Genomic DNA, 15,238 nt, shown 5'->3' on the forward strand with positions numbered 1-15,238 from the left:
AGTAGTTTATGATCATGTAAACCGAAACCGGACCGTTAAAAATTGAAAACCAAACCTTTATCAACAGTCTGTGTTCGCGCTGCATCGCGCGGGCACCCGTCTAGTGTGTATATATATATATATATATTTATATATATAGGATGAGTATCATTACAGAACTGTAAAATTACTTAAGAACTTGAAGGAACCCTTGAAAACTGACGTTTTCTATTAAATTTTATATGTTAATGTTCTTTGAGATTAGTTTTATCATTTTTTTATATCTATATCTACAATTTCATAATTGAAAATTAGTTTTTATACATATCTATGTTTCGTTTGAGACCTATGTAAATTTGTTAGTACATAAATTTTACATATATGTAAACTTGTGATTAATATATGTAATTAAAAAAGTTTATATAAAATATGATAAAACTACTCTTAAATAATGTTAATATATAAAAAAAATTAAAAAAATATTTGATTGTTAAGGGTTTCTAAGAGTTATTTAACTTTTTTAGAGTTTTTAAATGATACCAACCATATATATATATATATATATATATATATATATATATATATATATATATATATATATATATACGTACACATATGCAAACATACGTACCTACACACATACATATACACCTACACAACGCACCTACACATAAGAAATGGAGTGAAATTAGGGATTGATGTGTATATATATATATATAGAGAGAGAGAGAGAGAACGTGCTAGAGAATATGAAAAGTAAAGACAACAAAAACATAAAGACAAACCCTTAATTTCCAAACTAAAAATAATATACATATTTGGCAGATCACGGGTAAGATCTACACCAACTCACCCACTTCCCTTTGCCTTCGCCTTTACCTGACTCATAAAATACTTATTATATATGCATACATACATACCCATTCACAAAGGCCCAACTCACCATCAAAACCAACCCTTAATTATACTTATAGAGCCTCTTAACTCTTTCTCTCTTGCCATTACATTCTATATATCTTTTGAGAGGGTGACACTTTGGCATCATATATTCATACACAATCATGTTACTAGTGTATATGGCGGTTTTATCGTCGGCATTGGGCAGTCTTTCTCTACTCAATGGTGGAGTAATGGTGGAGGGTGCCACGGTCAAAGTGACCGGTAACATTTCGAGGATAGAAGATGCTAGTTATTTTCGGATATATTATGGTAATACCTTCAAAGTCATCAAAAACGACCTCGATGGAAAAAGCTACCTTCTCATCCAGGTATCTTAATGTCACTGTTAATCGTTACTCATTGGTTTAAGTTTAGCGGCAAACGAGAAATTTTTTTCACTGAGGTCGGAAATTTTTTGGGTCAGTTAAGATCGTTATATAATAAATTATTTTTTAGTTCGAATCGGTTTAGCAGTTTGTTATTTCTTCCTATTCATTAAAGGTTCAAATCAAATCATCAACTTCATACTAAAATTTCCCTATACTTAAATTTAGTTTGACAGTTTATTTGACTCAAATATTTCCTACCTCCACTAAGTGACTAGAATCAAGGTTTGAATTGCCTAGATAAGTCTAAAAAGGACACTTTTAAGTTTAGTAAATCAAATAAATAATGTATAAATTATGATAGAAATACTTTAAAATGTACATTGTGTTATAGAAATTAAAATTATAATTACTTATAAGTAGGTATAAATGTATGTAACTCTAATAGCAAATAGTTACTAAGTACCAAACGAGATGAGTTAAAGCTAGCTAGGCTCGAGTTTGAAAAACTACCTAAGAGCCGATTTTAAACTTTAGAAAGGGAGTTCTTTACGAGCTAAACTAAAGTTTAGATGAGCTTGGGTCAGGCTCGTTTCCAACTCTATTCTTGACACTTGTAACTTTGTAAGTTGACAAACTACATTGTTTGGACATTTGGCCGGTGTCACTCAGAAAGATTTGGAAAAAGGTAAAAAGAAAAGGTGGTAGTGAGGCCTCATCAGATTTAGCATCATTCCACAAAGGGAATAGTGGAAAATCATTACCAATTACATTTGTATATACCCTACACATAACGTATAAAGCCCAAATTATTTTGTCGTGGTCATAAACTGCTGGGAAAAAAGATCTAACAAAATGAGTACTCATTGCATGTATTAAAATAACATAGATATTTAAGGCGTTTGGATAATTGAACTTTCTAAAAAGTGAAATATGTCAAAGAAGTGTAATATGAAATAACATGATCTGTCTACGAAGGCTTCCTTAGTTGAATCTGAGGCGTCAAATAACTAGCGGGAACGGTCGTACCAGGCATCTGAAATTCTAGAGACAGCCCATACATGATACATGCACTATTATAATCATCCAAAAGTTTAATATGTATATAGTTTCTACAATATGAATTAAAAAGGTTGTTGGGTATATTATTATTTTTTTTGTTTTTTCTTCTTAAAAAAAGGGGTAGTGTGTCCTTGAGTACTCCTTTCATTACCTTTTCTTGTTTTGTAGTAAAATAAGATTTGAGAAGTTTGGCCCACTTTGTCGGGTAGGCAATCACGGGTTTCAAAACTTCACATCACCTCTAAATAATCTATCAAGTCACGAGCTCCACCCTTTAAAAGATTTTTGTTCACAAGATGTGAATAAAAATTCCAAATCCTTAATATGAATACGATTGAATCTGACTCAAGAACTAGTGATATTCTTCCTTTTTTGGTAATTATTTGGTGACCTAGTAAAGCCTTCGATCTTGGTACCTACCGAACTTCCTAAAACATGCACGTGTGAACCAATTTTAAGCGGTGGTGGAATTGTATAAACGCTTATACTTAAACTTTGACAAAATGTGATAAAAGAGTAGGATAAAAAGGCCATTTGATTATACAACTACATAACCGTTTTATTTATTACAATGAAAAGAAGTATAAATATATGTTTATAATATTATAATTTATATAAATATTGTAAGTTTAAAATCTTGCATTTTGCAAACAATGGTGCAGAGTAACTCAAAGATGGCAGCAAAGACTAAATACTGCACGCCAAGGATCAAATCATTTGTCATCCCATTAGCCAACTTCTCCTTGGATGTCAATTATTTTCCAGGTTCGTTTTAAATTAATTTATTTATTTATAAATTAATAAATGTAACTTATATCATAAAATTAAATTTGTTAAATTAATACTTAAATTATAATAATAATAATAATAATAATAATGTATGATTAATTTATGTGTTGTTTTATTTTGAATGTATGCAGTTTCATTCTTCGAGGTGAGATTATGCGTTTGTTTGTAAGTTTTATCGTTCTCTGTACGTATACAATTGTATATATATTGTTTTTATAAAATGTTGTTCGTGAGATTATTTCTCATTAGCCGATTTTAGTAGAAAACTATGTAATGCTAGAATCATATAAATATACATTTTGTAATTATAAATGTGACACATATAACCTGTTTTGTTAACTAATAATAATTTGATTTTTTTTTATAATAATAGTGAATATTTTTAAAATTGAAATTAACATATTTGTATGAAGTTTATAACTTAATTATTATTTTATACAAAACTCTTTAATTTATTTATAAACTCTTATGAAACTTTAGCTATTCTAGCTTTTTTTAAAAACAAACATGAACAGCTTCTAGGACTCATGCCAACATTAAAAGGCATTACATCAGATAGGATAGCTTCTCCATGTCTTCTTAAACTCTACAATGAGGGACAACTTCAAATGCTCAACAAGAGTGAGCCACAGCAGTTTTCTCAGTTTACTGTGCATTTCATCAGCTATAACTCCAATCAACCAACTCAGTCGTGCAACTACGTGTCTTTTGTCCCCATCGGCGAGCAAACTCCTCTTCAAGTACCACCTTCTCTCTATATCTTTGAGGGGGTGTTTGGCATTGCGTTTTAATCCCTTTTAGAACGTGATCCCAAACACCCCATAAATATTTTCCATCCCTAGCTAGATATCTCATGATTATACGTTGTTGGTTTGTTAGAGGGCCGAGTGGATCAAGTACTTGGGAGTTTTTGCAAATGTGGAAATGCGAGCTAATGAAATTTATGATGCTGTAAGTTTAGCATTGTTTGATTTTCTTTATTTAACCATTGATCCAAAAGTGATAATATGCGTGTTACATTTGATGTTTGCAATTATGTAGGTGAAAAGCAATTACATGTGCTTGGTTAATTCTGCTGCAAGCAAAAAGCTCAAACCAATAGTGGCTTGGATGGAGTTTTATGATGTATGTATGCCTATAAAAAGCGCGTTTTAGCATCATCAGACTATATATGTGGACCTTGTTGTTACTTTGATAATTCTATAAACTACTTTTTATGTTTTCGTTGGTGCAGGGTGTTTGGAGTTTCACAAAAGAAGCATATAAGCTAAAGGTACGCTTTTCAAATATCTAACATTCACCTAAAAATCTGTCAAAATTAACCAACATTTTGTTAATTACTTGTACAACAGTATATAGAAGATGCAGGTGGAGAGAACTTGGATGACTCCATTAACACAATAACATACAACATATCATCTATTGAAGATTTGGAACAACTTCATGCCATCTTATGTGTAAGTTTCACTCATTATATTCAAATTCTTCATTGAACTGATATTCATTACTCACACAGATTCTTGCATTTTGTAATTATATTAGACTGTAGATGTATTGATTGATGGAACAGTAACTTCAGACCCATTTGGCTACAACTCAACCTTGTTTCTTCAAAACCTCAATATAGAGGATCAATCTTGTTTTGCTTTTATGTCACATGAAAGCGTGTGGAGACATGATAAACGCCTTTCAACTGACCTGGCACTTGGTATTATGTTATGTTCGAATGATGCATTATGACCGGCTAACGAGTACATAAACAATAATTATATTTTCTTCATTTTGTTTTGGAAGATTGGTTCGATGGAGCAGTGTCACAACCACAACTAGTCCTTGCAGACTTGGTAGAAGTTTTGTTTCCAACCGGGAATTACACGACTACTTACTTTAGAAACCTCCTAAAGGTACTTGAATCAACAAATCGTTTCCTGCAAACTAATCATATTGTGTTATGTTTAACCTTAAACTTATATATGTGTTTTGTACATCCAAAATGAATGCAGGGAGAAGAGGCTACAAGCCTTGGTCTTGAGAACTGCAATCGCGATACGTATACTGCCATGGAGCCAACTATAATAGCATGTACATAGAAAGACAGTGATTGTTTGTTTAAGCATTTTCACAATGAATATCTTTTAGGAGACTTTGCTTTGTTTCCTTTTGTTTATAACATATGTGAGTCCCGAATTAAGGGACACTACTAGAAAACAGAGTTTTACGGTCCATGATTACATAATGTGTTTCAACCAACAAACCAAGTTAAGGCAGGGATGCCCGAAACATTTGAAACCGGTAATGTGAACGAAGTACCCAAACACGAGTAAAGTAAAGTAATGTTTAGACACGATTAGAGGGAAATGTCTTAATAGTGAATGAATTGAGATTTAAATCCTACCACTTTATTACGGTATTTCAAATTTTACAAGTGTTCTCTTAATCCTAAAAAGTTAATATTGAAAGAAACAAATTTTACTATGATGAGTTCTAGCCCGTTTGTCATTCAGTTGAATACATATATTTTCTTTAGCGCTATTTCTGAGTTCGTGAGTAGGTTTTTTTTTTTTTTTTTTTTTTTTGCTCGGCGGTCAGGCCTACGGGACTTTTTATTTCAGCCCGGCTGAGGTGTATAAATTCTAGGAGGCAGCCCTAATTTTATAGTCAGATTAATTATTTTTTAGGCGGTTTAATATTGGTTGATATCATTTATATAATATAAAATTGTAACTTCTATTTTATTTTATTAAGTATTTAAGATTTAAGATTATACATTTGATGGCAAATAAAAGTTTGTGTATGTTTGAACAACCCAAGAACTTTGTAAAGTAATTTTATAGGATGGCACAATTAAGATTCTTTTTTTATCAGTCATGTTCGAATCTTTGAACATGTGTAATAAATCAGAATCACTTCTCGTATACTAAACATAAAAAGTTCTTCGAATCAGCTAACCCTGATACCAACATTGTGGCTACTACCTCCTTGTAAAGGCAAGAATAACCTTTGAATTCAAGTAAAATAAAAATAGTCATCATAAATAAAAAAAAACAAGATACGTATCGGGTCCTTGTTCTTTGTATCGATTCAAATTGTATTCTCCTAGCTTTAAAAATATAGCAATTCTCACACCAAACTAAAGTTGTGTCAATATTGCGGGCTTTATTTATCGTAATTAGTTATAATGCGGAATCACAATCATCAATATAGTCAAGCTATAACAATCCAACCCTTGTGTAATGTTGAAGACATAATTTTACTTGGTTGTGCATAAATGTGCAAATATGATATACGAGTTAAATACGGATATTTAAAGAAGAATAGGGTTAGTGGATTATTGGCTCAATTTTTAGTGAATTAAAAGATGAAGTTAGGATTGTACTTTATTGGGGAAGATAGATTGCTTGTATTATAGATAAGCAATATGCTTCTAGTGTCAACATTACTTTGGTAATATGGCCGATGGGATCGTTGTAGTGTAACCGTGATATCCATGGTCAATAGCTTGGTTGCAAATATGATAGATGCAACCAATGTGGCTACTATAGTAGAATTGTGATATCTTAAAGTCAATATATGGAATGGCAGGAGATAGTCAAGAATAATGGACTCTTGGTATTCTTTGTTGGTTCTTACCTTGGAACACAAGGTACCCTATTTAGTGTGTTCAAGAAGTTAGATATGGTCAGGAGGTTAATCTTTTATCTTAGCCCCAATATTTGTCATTGATTTAGGATTGTATGTTGGGCCCTCTAGCATGGGCTTTATATGGATCATTTTTAGTCCCATAAGGCCATACTCCCATCTACATCATTACATATTTTCATAGCCTTTTGATAAAGAACAATGCAGTATTTGTTTCTGTGAGTATGATGCTTAATTGCTTATATTGGGTCCTAAATTCGTCAGTAACTAAGGCTCCATATAAAGATTAAATAAAGATTCTTCCGCTGATATTTATAAAAATCTTGAATTTTTTGACAGTTTCATCTAGTTTGCTAGAGCACATGTTATTCTCTTACATTTTATACAGGGATGTCACATCCAATATATAAATGATATTGTTGGAAAAATGTTAGTGAAAAAATGAGTTTGCTAATTTTTGGACATTAATAATCATATTTATATTTGCGTATTATAAATAATTATTTACGGGTTTGTTATCCTTTATGTGAGAGCATCACAACGAGTTAAACCATGTCCAAAACCGAGCTAAGATGAATGAGATATCGAACTCAAAGATGGGTGGTTGGAAAATCAAAATAAGAATAAAAAACATTAAAGACGTTTAATGCAATTTATTTTCGACGGGAGTTATGGATTGAATTCAAAATCATAATAAAAAGCATTAAAGACGTTTAATGCAATTTATTTTTTAGTTTTGAGTCTTTGATCTTAGCTCCACTATAAATACCAAGGCAAGGCTTGGGTTTGAGACACACCATTTTTGCAACTTGAAGAGCTTGCAAATTCTCCAACATTTCTTCATCTTCTCCAACACAACCAAGAAGGTACGAACCGATCTAATTCGGGTGCATAGTCAACTCCGGCAGTACATACTGCTCCGGCCGTTGTACCCTGGGAAACAAAACGAGGAGAGACTCGGAATTTGTTTTAAGGGCCCCGTGTTCAACACGATCCTCTGCCACCAACTTCTACTTCTACCCAATTCTTTGTACTTTGATTTATTTCAGTTGTGATTGTACTGTAATTTAATGCTTTCTAGATGGGTGTTTTTTGTTCATTATTTGTATTGACTCGTTGTGATGCTCTCACATAAAGGATAACAAACCCGTAAATAATTATTTATAATACGCAAATATAAATATGATTATTAATGTCCAAAAATTAGCAAACTCATTTTTTGCTAACATTTTTTCAACATATATTCCACTAATTAGTGGTATTTTAGAAAAGTGTTAACTTGATTAACGTCAAAACAGGTTCTCATCAAAATGGGCTCGGGTTAACACGGGCTGTCTTATAAAAAAATATATAAAAAAATAATATCAATATAGGTTCACCGTTATATAATAGTGACAATGATTAACATATGTAGTGGCAATGCTACAAGCGTTACCATTATTTTCCCATAAATTTTGCAACCGTCACTTGAGTATTCACTTTTTCACTAGCAACCCTTCTTTAAACACATTTCCCATATGCAAAAAAGCATGAAATTTGAAAAGCAAACCTTCTACAACCACTAAACATGCATAAACAAAATGAGCTTCACCCAAACAATATTTAGTTCATTGATTTTCTTTATGAACCTTAATGCATCCATCCATACATACACCATCAATCCATACAAACTCGTATCGCAAATGAACCAAAAACGACTCGTTTTCACTATGTTACCTCTAATGGTCTCTGCTCTCCTCATCACCATCTACATCATCTTCAGTCTATGTGTATACACACCATTTTTACATTCATCAAACCTCGAAAACCATCCATCACCAAAGCAATTCAGCCTCCTGATAGGAATCCTAACTCGGGCAGATAATTATGACCGCCGCCACTTCCTCCGCCTCATTTATGGCATCCAATCTACGCCCTTTGCCCAAATAGACATCAAGTTTGTGTTTTGCAACCTCACAAAACAAGAACAAAGAGTTCTAATATCCCTAGAGATCCTAAGATTCAATGACATCATCATTCTCAACTGTTTTGAAAACATGAATAATGGGAAAACATATACATACTTCTCTTCACTTCCTCAAATTCTACCTCAACCTTATGATTATGTCATGAAGGCGGACGATGATGTGTTTTTACGCCTTTTGCCACTGGCCTTATCACTGCGGCCGCTACCAAGATCTGATTTGTACTATGGGTTTGTGATTCCATGTCAAAGTATGAATCCGTTTGTGACGTATATGTCGGGTATGGGGTTTGTGTTATCATGGGATTTAGTGGAATGGATAGCAAGTTCTGATATTCCTAGGAATGACACGTTTGGTCCCGAGGATAAACTCGTTGGAAGATGGTTAAATGCTGGACAGAAAGCAAGAAACCGGTTTTCTAACAAGCCCGCCATGTATGATTATCCGGGTACAAATGGAAGATGCTCGCATGAGCTTATTAATGACACGATAGCTGTTCACAGGCTCAAAAGATGGGATCAGTGGCTCGCTGTGATTCGGTATTTTAACGTGACTAAAGAACTTAAGTCTTCTAAGCTTTACCATGGTTTGGACTTTGATTTTTGAATAAAAAGCGTGTAAACTTGGTTTTAATTAGTCTTCGAGTTAAGCATTCGATTCCTGGAGTGTTAAATATCTAGATTATTATTTATCGTCTTTAGCCCACAGGCCCGTTACAGGTTTGTCTAGATCGAGTTTCTAATTTCCTCTATATTGAGGTTTCTTCTCCATTGTAATCAGAGTTATCATATATTATTATTTTACCAAGAGAAAACACAGCATAGACAAAGAATGTGAATTTCTTTATTTCTTTAATTATATAATTTCAATGTACACAAATCTTTTGTAATGAAGTCACATGATGTTAACAAGGATGCATTTGTCATTAATCCTTTAAGCTCCAAACAACCTGAGATAAAGCAAAAAAAAAACAACATTTATCGCGTGTCATCCAAAACTTGTTTTCTTTTATGTTAAAGATGGGTTGTTATTATTATAGATTTACCTGTGCAGTGTGGATTGCGAACGTCTGTTAGAAAAATAAGGTAAAAAAACATTCATTAGTTTGTTGTTTCGTTTAAAAAATTTGTATAAAATATATAACATTTATTATTTTTATAAATCAAGAATTTTTAGATGACTTGCCTTGTTGCAGGCTGTGTTGCCACTTTTGGCCTTGACACCAGTGCGGGTTGAGCTTCATCACTAGCAATGGGCACAGTCCTAACCTGCGACATTGAGCATGCCCAAAAATTATTAAATCTGTTTGATTAAATATAAACGAATTAAATAATATATAGTTATATACCAAGTTCTTGTAGTGTAGATTATAGAATAATTCAATATATCTTTGTTTCGCTTCCTTCTGTTCCTTATTTAACCGCTTCCAAAACGAGTAAATGTTCCCCATGTTCAACACTTTATTTGCATAGATCTTCCAAGTATAGCTGAAAAATCAGAAACAATTCATAATGTTACAATACGATTAACGATATGATATGATATATTAGGATTTGATATGATTAGTAATCACCATTCGTATATACGCTTCAAACCGCCTTCTGAGATTGTATCCCAACACCCGGGATCTTCCTTACATTTCTGGAAGAAATCAGCAATCTTGTTGCTAGACTGATCACCATAGTTAGGATCAATCTGGAACCCAGAAACACCATCAACAATAATCTCAGCTGGACCGCCTTGATTGGTTGCAAAAGTCGGTAAACCACAGTTCATGGCCTCGATAACCGTGAGCCCAAACGCTTCATACAAAGCAGGCTGCACAAATGCGCCTTTTGAGTCAGCAATAAACCGGTAAAGCTCACTGTTCCGGTTCTTATCAGTTTGTGCAGCTATCCATCTTATTTGACCTTTAAGTTGATATTTCTCAATCAACAGATGCATTTTATTGATTTCCGCCATTTCTTCTCTATCCTTCGACTTTGATGGGTCGAAGAAACCAGCCACGACAACCAGGTTAACCAAGCTCCTGAGCCGTTTATTCTCTCCAAACCACTCGGTTAACCCTGTGATGTTCTTAACCGTGTCGAGTCGTGCCATTGAGAATATGATCGGTTTGGTTTTGTCTTCTAAATATCCACTGTCAGAGTAATATTAATGTTAACAAGTTAAATTCATAATAATATAATATGAAATCAATAACATGATTAGCAATGTAGCATCAATCTTACATGTGTTCATCATTTTCAACTTTGCTAAAAAGCAATTCCTCTATAGCGGGACGAAAAGAAGTGAATCGTTTCTGTGTTTCTGTGTACGGGAAGTAAACAGTTTGATCGGCTCCAGGAGACGCAATATTAAATTTTGGATCGAATACATTAATGCCCGAAACGACTCGGTATAAGCCTGGAAGTGTGAAAGCCTCATGGCTTTCATATTGTCCAGGTCTATCTTTACTGATAATAAGAAACAAAGACAGTTTATAAGTCAAAACTGGCAACAAAATAAGTAAATTAGTTGTGTTTTAATAATATCATCAAACCTTCCAGCAATTTCTTGAAATGTACTTGTGATGATGAAATCAGCTGAATTCATTGCAATCATGTCAGCTGTGAACTGGCAGGAGAAGTGATACTTTGGGTCTAGTTGCTTCCATTTCATGTCGGAATCTTCGTACTTTGTTTTCTCTAAAGCGTGTGCAATCGTTCCCTGTAATATCGTGAAAATTTACGATCAGTATAATTATATGTGCCAGTGTTGTAGAACTCACTAGGCGGGACATGGGGTACCGACTAGCAATTAATCAGATTGTAAGTTTATATGTAATTTTTCAAATTTATATGTATACATACATATATAACTTTTCGATGAATTTGATTAATAAGTATAATCTTTCAAATAGTTCAAAGATTTTGACCAATTCAAAGGATTTGGGCCGATTTAGACCGGCTTTGACTAATTTTTACAACATTGGTCTGCACACAGAAAATTTCAATGGTTTGGTAAAACATTTGGTACCAATGTGGTTCCGAGTTTATTCGCCATGAGAGACGCCACAAGGTTTCCGTCAGTATAGTTTCCGATGATCAGATCTGGTTTTCCTTCCATCATTTCAATAATTTTTGCACTTGCATCCTGTTGATTTAAGTTCAAGTGATTTTCAATCTAACATTCCATATAAATACACAAACTTGAAGATGAATACGAAGCAGACTTAAGCTATTAAGCATACCTGAGTAAAGTTTTCAAGGTATGGATAAATGTCGAAGCGAGATATCCATTTGCGAAGAACACCTTTGTCCGTCCTGAATGGAACCCGAAGAATGTGTGAATGTTTTGTGTTGGTAACTGGTTCCAACACCTGGTTACACTTTGTCCCTTTGGCATCAGGAAGAAGTCGGGTCACCTGATTAATTCGGATCAATATTGATCAGTAAAGTTATATAATTGGCGCCAAAGTGAATGATTTAAAAAACAGTTGGATTCGGTTTTTTCGTTTTACCATTTAGGCTTAAAATTTTTGGCTTGAAAAAAATGGTCCAAAATAATGAATTTAGGCCTCAAACTTTATGTATTTAATTTAATTTAATAATTCATTCTAAAGTTTTTAGGTTCATTTTGTTTTAATATATTACTTAATATTCTAAATAAAAACTATAATCCATGAATTCAATAATAAAAGTAGGTGTTTTTCTGTTTTTTGGGTCTTTACTGTATCGGTTCGTTTTTAAAAGTCGGTTCGGTTTGGTTTTCCATACATTCAAATCGAAAACGAACCAGAAATTCTGTGACATAAAACAAAACCATCGGTTTTGGGGTGGGTTGGTTTTTCGATTACTGGTCCAGCAACTATTTTTTACTCACCACAAGTATCTGAGGCTTGAAGTTGAGTCCTTGCTGCTTGATCCTCGTGAGCAATTCCTCTTCCATAGCCACCACTTGATCCAAAACATAAACCACCTGGCCACCGGTATCAGGCAACCCAAGAACATTGGACTGACCAAAATACCCATGAATTGAGAACAAGACCACATTGAATATGTTTGGAATTCGGCTGGAAAATGCCTCGAGGTTCACAGGATCAGGTGCTTGAAGAACCTCCAAAAGAAACCGAATTGTTTCCTTTGCGCGTCCTGCATTGTCTCCCCATCCCTTCTCAAATCCCCATTCTTTGAATCTGTATTTGTTCATCATTGTTTAGTTAAGTTTAAATAGTATAATATAATAAAGAGTTCATTAAATATCTAAACTTTACCTTAGCTCGAAGCTTTGATATGGTGTGTCGTTGGGCAATGAAGAAAGTGCAGCATGAGCTACGATTAGAGCGGCTTTAAGTTTTGAAACTGTATTCAGTGTGTCACTGATCATGAGGTTCTGCACATTTGATTATGAAACTGTTACAAAACTAATATAAAAAGTATGTTCCTTTTATTAAAGTTGTATATGTTTTAGATCATTTCATAATTCATACTTCTCCTTGATGATTTAATGAAAGTAAGTAATCCACAAGCGCTTGTTGGCTGCTAGATTGCGCATAAAGCTTAGAAGTGATGAATTTTGATGTGAAGTTAACGCCGTTCCCAATCGAAGACGATAAACTCATGTTAGGCAGATTAAAGTCCATTGACCCGAAGTCAATCTCCAACGCATTTTCGTCGTTTGCCCTGAAAGATTTGAACATTATTAGCACTAAATATAAGTTTTCAACAAAACATTTTGCATATATAGTTATATACCATGTCTCATCAACGATTGTTTCCTTGAACTTCAAGTAATCCGTCGCGGTGATCCCCTCAACCGATAGATCATTGGAGTTGACTTTAACAAACTCCCAGAATCCGGGATTCGGTCTTATAGCAAAGGCAACATAAGGAGGGACAACAGCTGCTTCCTGTTATTAGAACAAACATTTCCATTTTAGGAAAGTTTATAAATATTTTTGTGTATATGAATGCATATAGATATTATATATGGACCTGAGTTGTGCACAAGATGTAGCCGAGTAAGCCTTCTAGGAGCTGAGCCTTTTCGTCCTTGTCATCAATGACGGTCTCCATTTCTTTCATCAAATGGTCACGTTTCATCATCCGGTTTCCTTTTTCAATGTATTTTTGGAAACATTTTTTCATATGATACCGGCTCTGCCTCAAGGCTTCTGGCATTAAGTCGACTACTGATTCGGACCGTTTCATGATGGCTGAACTTGAAGCGGCTGCCATGATGTGATGAGTTATTGAGATGTAAAGAATGAAGCAGCTGTTTGATTTATTTGATTATATGATAGAGGAAGTTTGTGGGATTTATAGGCAAATGTGCATGTTAGTATTTAAAAGATTGCTTTGCTTATGGTTTTGTCAAGCATTTGGAATTGTTAGGAAGAGATGGTTTTGAGAAATGTGTGATGAGGGTCAAAGGAATATTGTTGTTGGGGGGTATGTTTGATTCTTAGTTTCCTAGGGAGGACACAAACCTTGTTGTTCAATCTAGTATTAGTTCTACATTTCTTTTTAAGATATGTGATTTGCATAAAGCCTACGCTATTACAAGATATTATACTAAGCTTTTGTTTATAAAATTGTCTTTTAATTCGATATCCGAACTAGTTATGCCCATTTTAGTAATTTTACGCATTTTATTAAAAGCTCCAGCTACTTTGTTAAACATCTAAATATATATATAAAGCTACAGCTACCAGTTTCAAACCATCAGCCACCAGCTTCCAGCTATAACTAGCAAATAGTTTTGGCAAACATACCCTTAGTCTGTCAAGTTAGATTCGTTATAACTGTAAATCAAATTCTTTTTAGTGACTTGAGAATTATTTAAAACTATAAATACTTATAAAGCAACAATTTGCAAAAGGTAAACTGAAAATAAAAGAGTTAAAACTATTTGAAATCAACTTACTATTTCTGTTCTGTGTTGTCAATCATGTTGCGTATTTGATTAAAATAATTCATATTAAATAATGAATAAATATAAAAAAATTATATAAATTTTTAAATAATAGTATAGTGTGTGATATAAACAATTTTGATTCCTACATTATTTTTTAAAATCTAAACCATTATTCTCCTAGTCAATGTTAGTAAGATATATTTTACCATTCATAAAGTATTTCAAGTATACGAGATATATAACAGGGTAAGAAAGAAAATTCTACAAAGATTATAAATATTGAAGAGGTATGTACCCGCCTCAACACCGAGCAAGGCGGGTCAACCCACAAGATAAAGACATTATGAAGGCACAAAGCCAAAACCTATGCGCATAGCGCAAACAAAACATGCTCAGGCATCATATGCTCGTGCATCACATATGCGCGCGGCGCATATCACATGCTCGTGCTTATCACATATGCTCGCGCGTCACATATGCTCGCGGCGCACCAGCGCCCGGCGCATATCACATGCCCGTGCATATCACATCTGCGCATGAAATATCTGCGCGTGAGAATAAAGAGAAGACCTCGCGCATCCTCAGGATTGGCGCATATCACGCATGCACATAATCGACCTCGTCCTTATCCAAATCAGGATT

The 15,238-nt window shown here is 33.7% G+C and overlaps 3 protein-coding genes across 4 annotated transcripts; 2 read left to right on the forward strand and 1 right to left on the reverse strand.

Annotated features, from left to right (window-relative positions):
• Positions 1 to 751: 751 nt before the first annotated feature.
• Positions 752 to 5,498, forward strand: LOC143628412 (uncharacterized). Of its 2 annotated transcripts, XM_077098017.1 has the most exons (11): positions 752 to 1,247; positions 2,969 to 3,071; positions 3,227 to 3,240; positions 3,611 to 3,835; positions 3,975 to 4,046; positions 4,137 to 4,220; positions 4,330 to 4,368; positions 4,448 to 4,552; positions 4,638 to 4,803; positions 4,890 to 4,999; positions 5,099 to 5,498. In XM_077098017.1, the coding sequence occupies exons 1-11, from the start codon at positions 1,041 to 1,043 to the stop codon at positions 5,183 to 5,185; spliced, it is 1,212 nt and encodes a 403-aa protein (XP_076954132.1). In that variant the 5' UTR covers positions 752 to 1,040; the 3' UTR covers positions 5,186 to 5,498. The 2 variants fall into 2 exon arrangements, with proteins under 2 accessions (XP_076954132.1, XP_076954131.1); XM_077098016.1 differs by having other exon boundaries at positions 4,890 to 5,498.
• Positions 5,499 to 8,356: 2,858 nt separating this feature from the next.
• LOC143628434 (beta-1,3-galactosyltransferase pvg3-like) lies at positions 8,357 to 9,645 on the forward strand. The gene has a single exon (XM_077098035.1). The coding sequence runs from the start codon at positions 8,357 to 8,359 to the stop codon at positions 9,302 to 9,304; it is 948 nt and encodes a 315-aa protein (XP_076954150.1). The 3' UTR covers positions 9,305 to 9,645.
• Positions 9,632 to 13,917, reverse strand: LOC143628451 (sucrose synthase 7-like). Its single transcript, XM_077098050.1, has 14 exons — positions 13,675 to 13,917; positions 13,435 to 13,589; positions 13,170 to 13,362; positions 12,954 to 13,072; positions 12,563 to 12,875; positions 11,931 to 12,104; positions 11,717 to 11,833; positions 11,241 to 11,407; positions 10,930 to 11,154; positions 10,272 to 10,838; positions 10,047 to 10,185; positions 9,884 to 9,966; positions 9,744 to 9,767; positions 9,632 to 9,647 (listed from the first exon to the last, which is right to left on the reverse strand). The coding sequence occupies exons 1-14, from the start codon at positions 13,915 to 13,917 to the stop codon at positions 9,632 to 9,634; spliced, it is 2,535 nt and encodes an 844-aa protein (XP_076954165.1).
• Positions 13,918 to 15,238: the final 1,321 nt, after the last annotated feature.

The sequence above is a fragment of the Bidens hawaiensis genome, unplaced genomic scaffold, assembly GCF_021521415.1.
Source record: "Bidens hawaiensis isolate Kalapana, Puna unplaced genomic scaffold, B.hawaiensis_p1.1 tig00004973_1, whole genome shotgun sequence".
NCBI lineage: Eukaryota > Viridiplantae > Streptophyta > Magnoliopsida > Asterales > Asteraceae > Bidens > Bidens hawaiensis.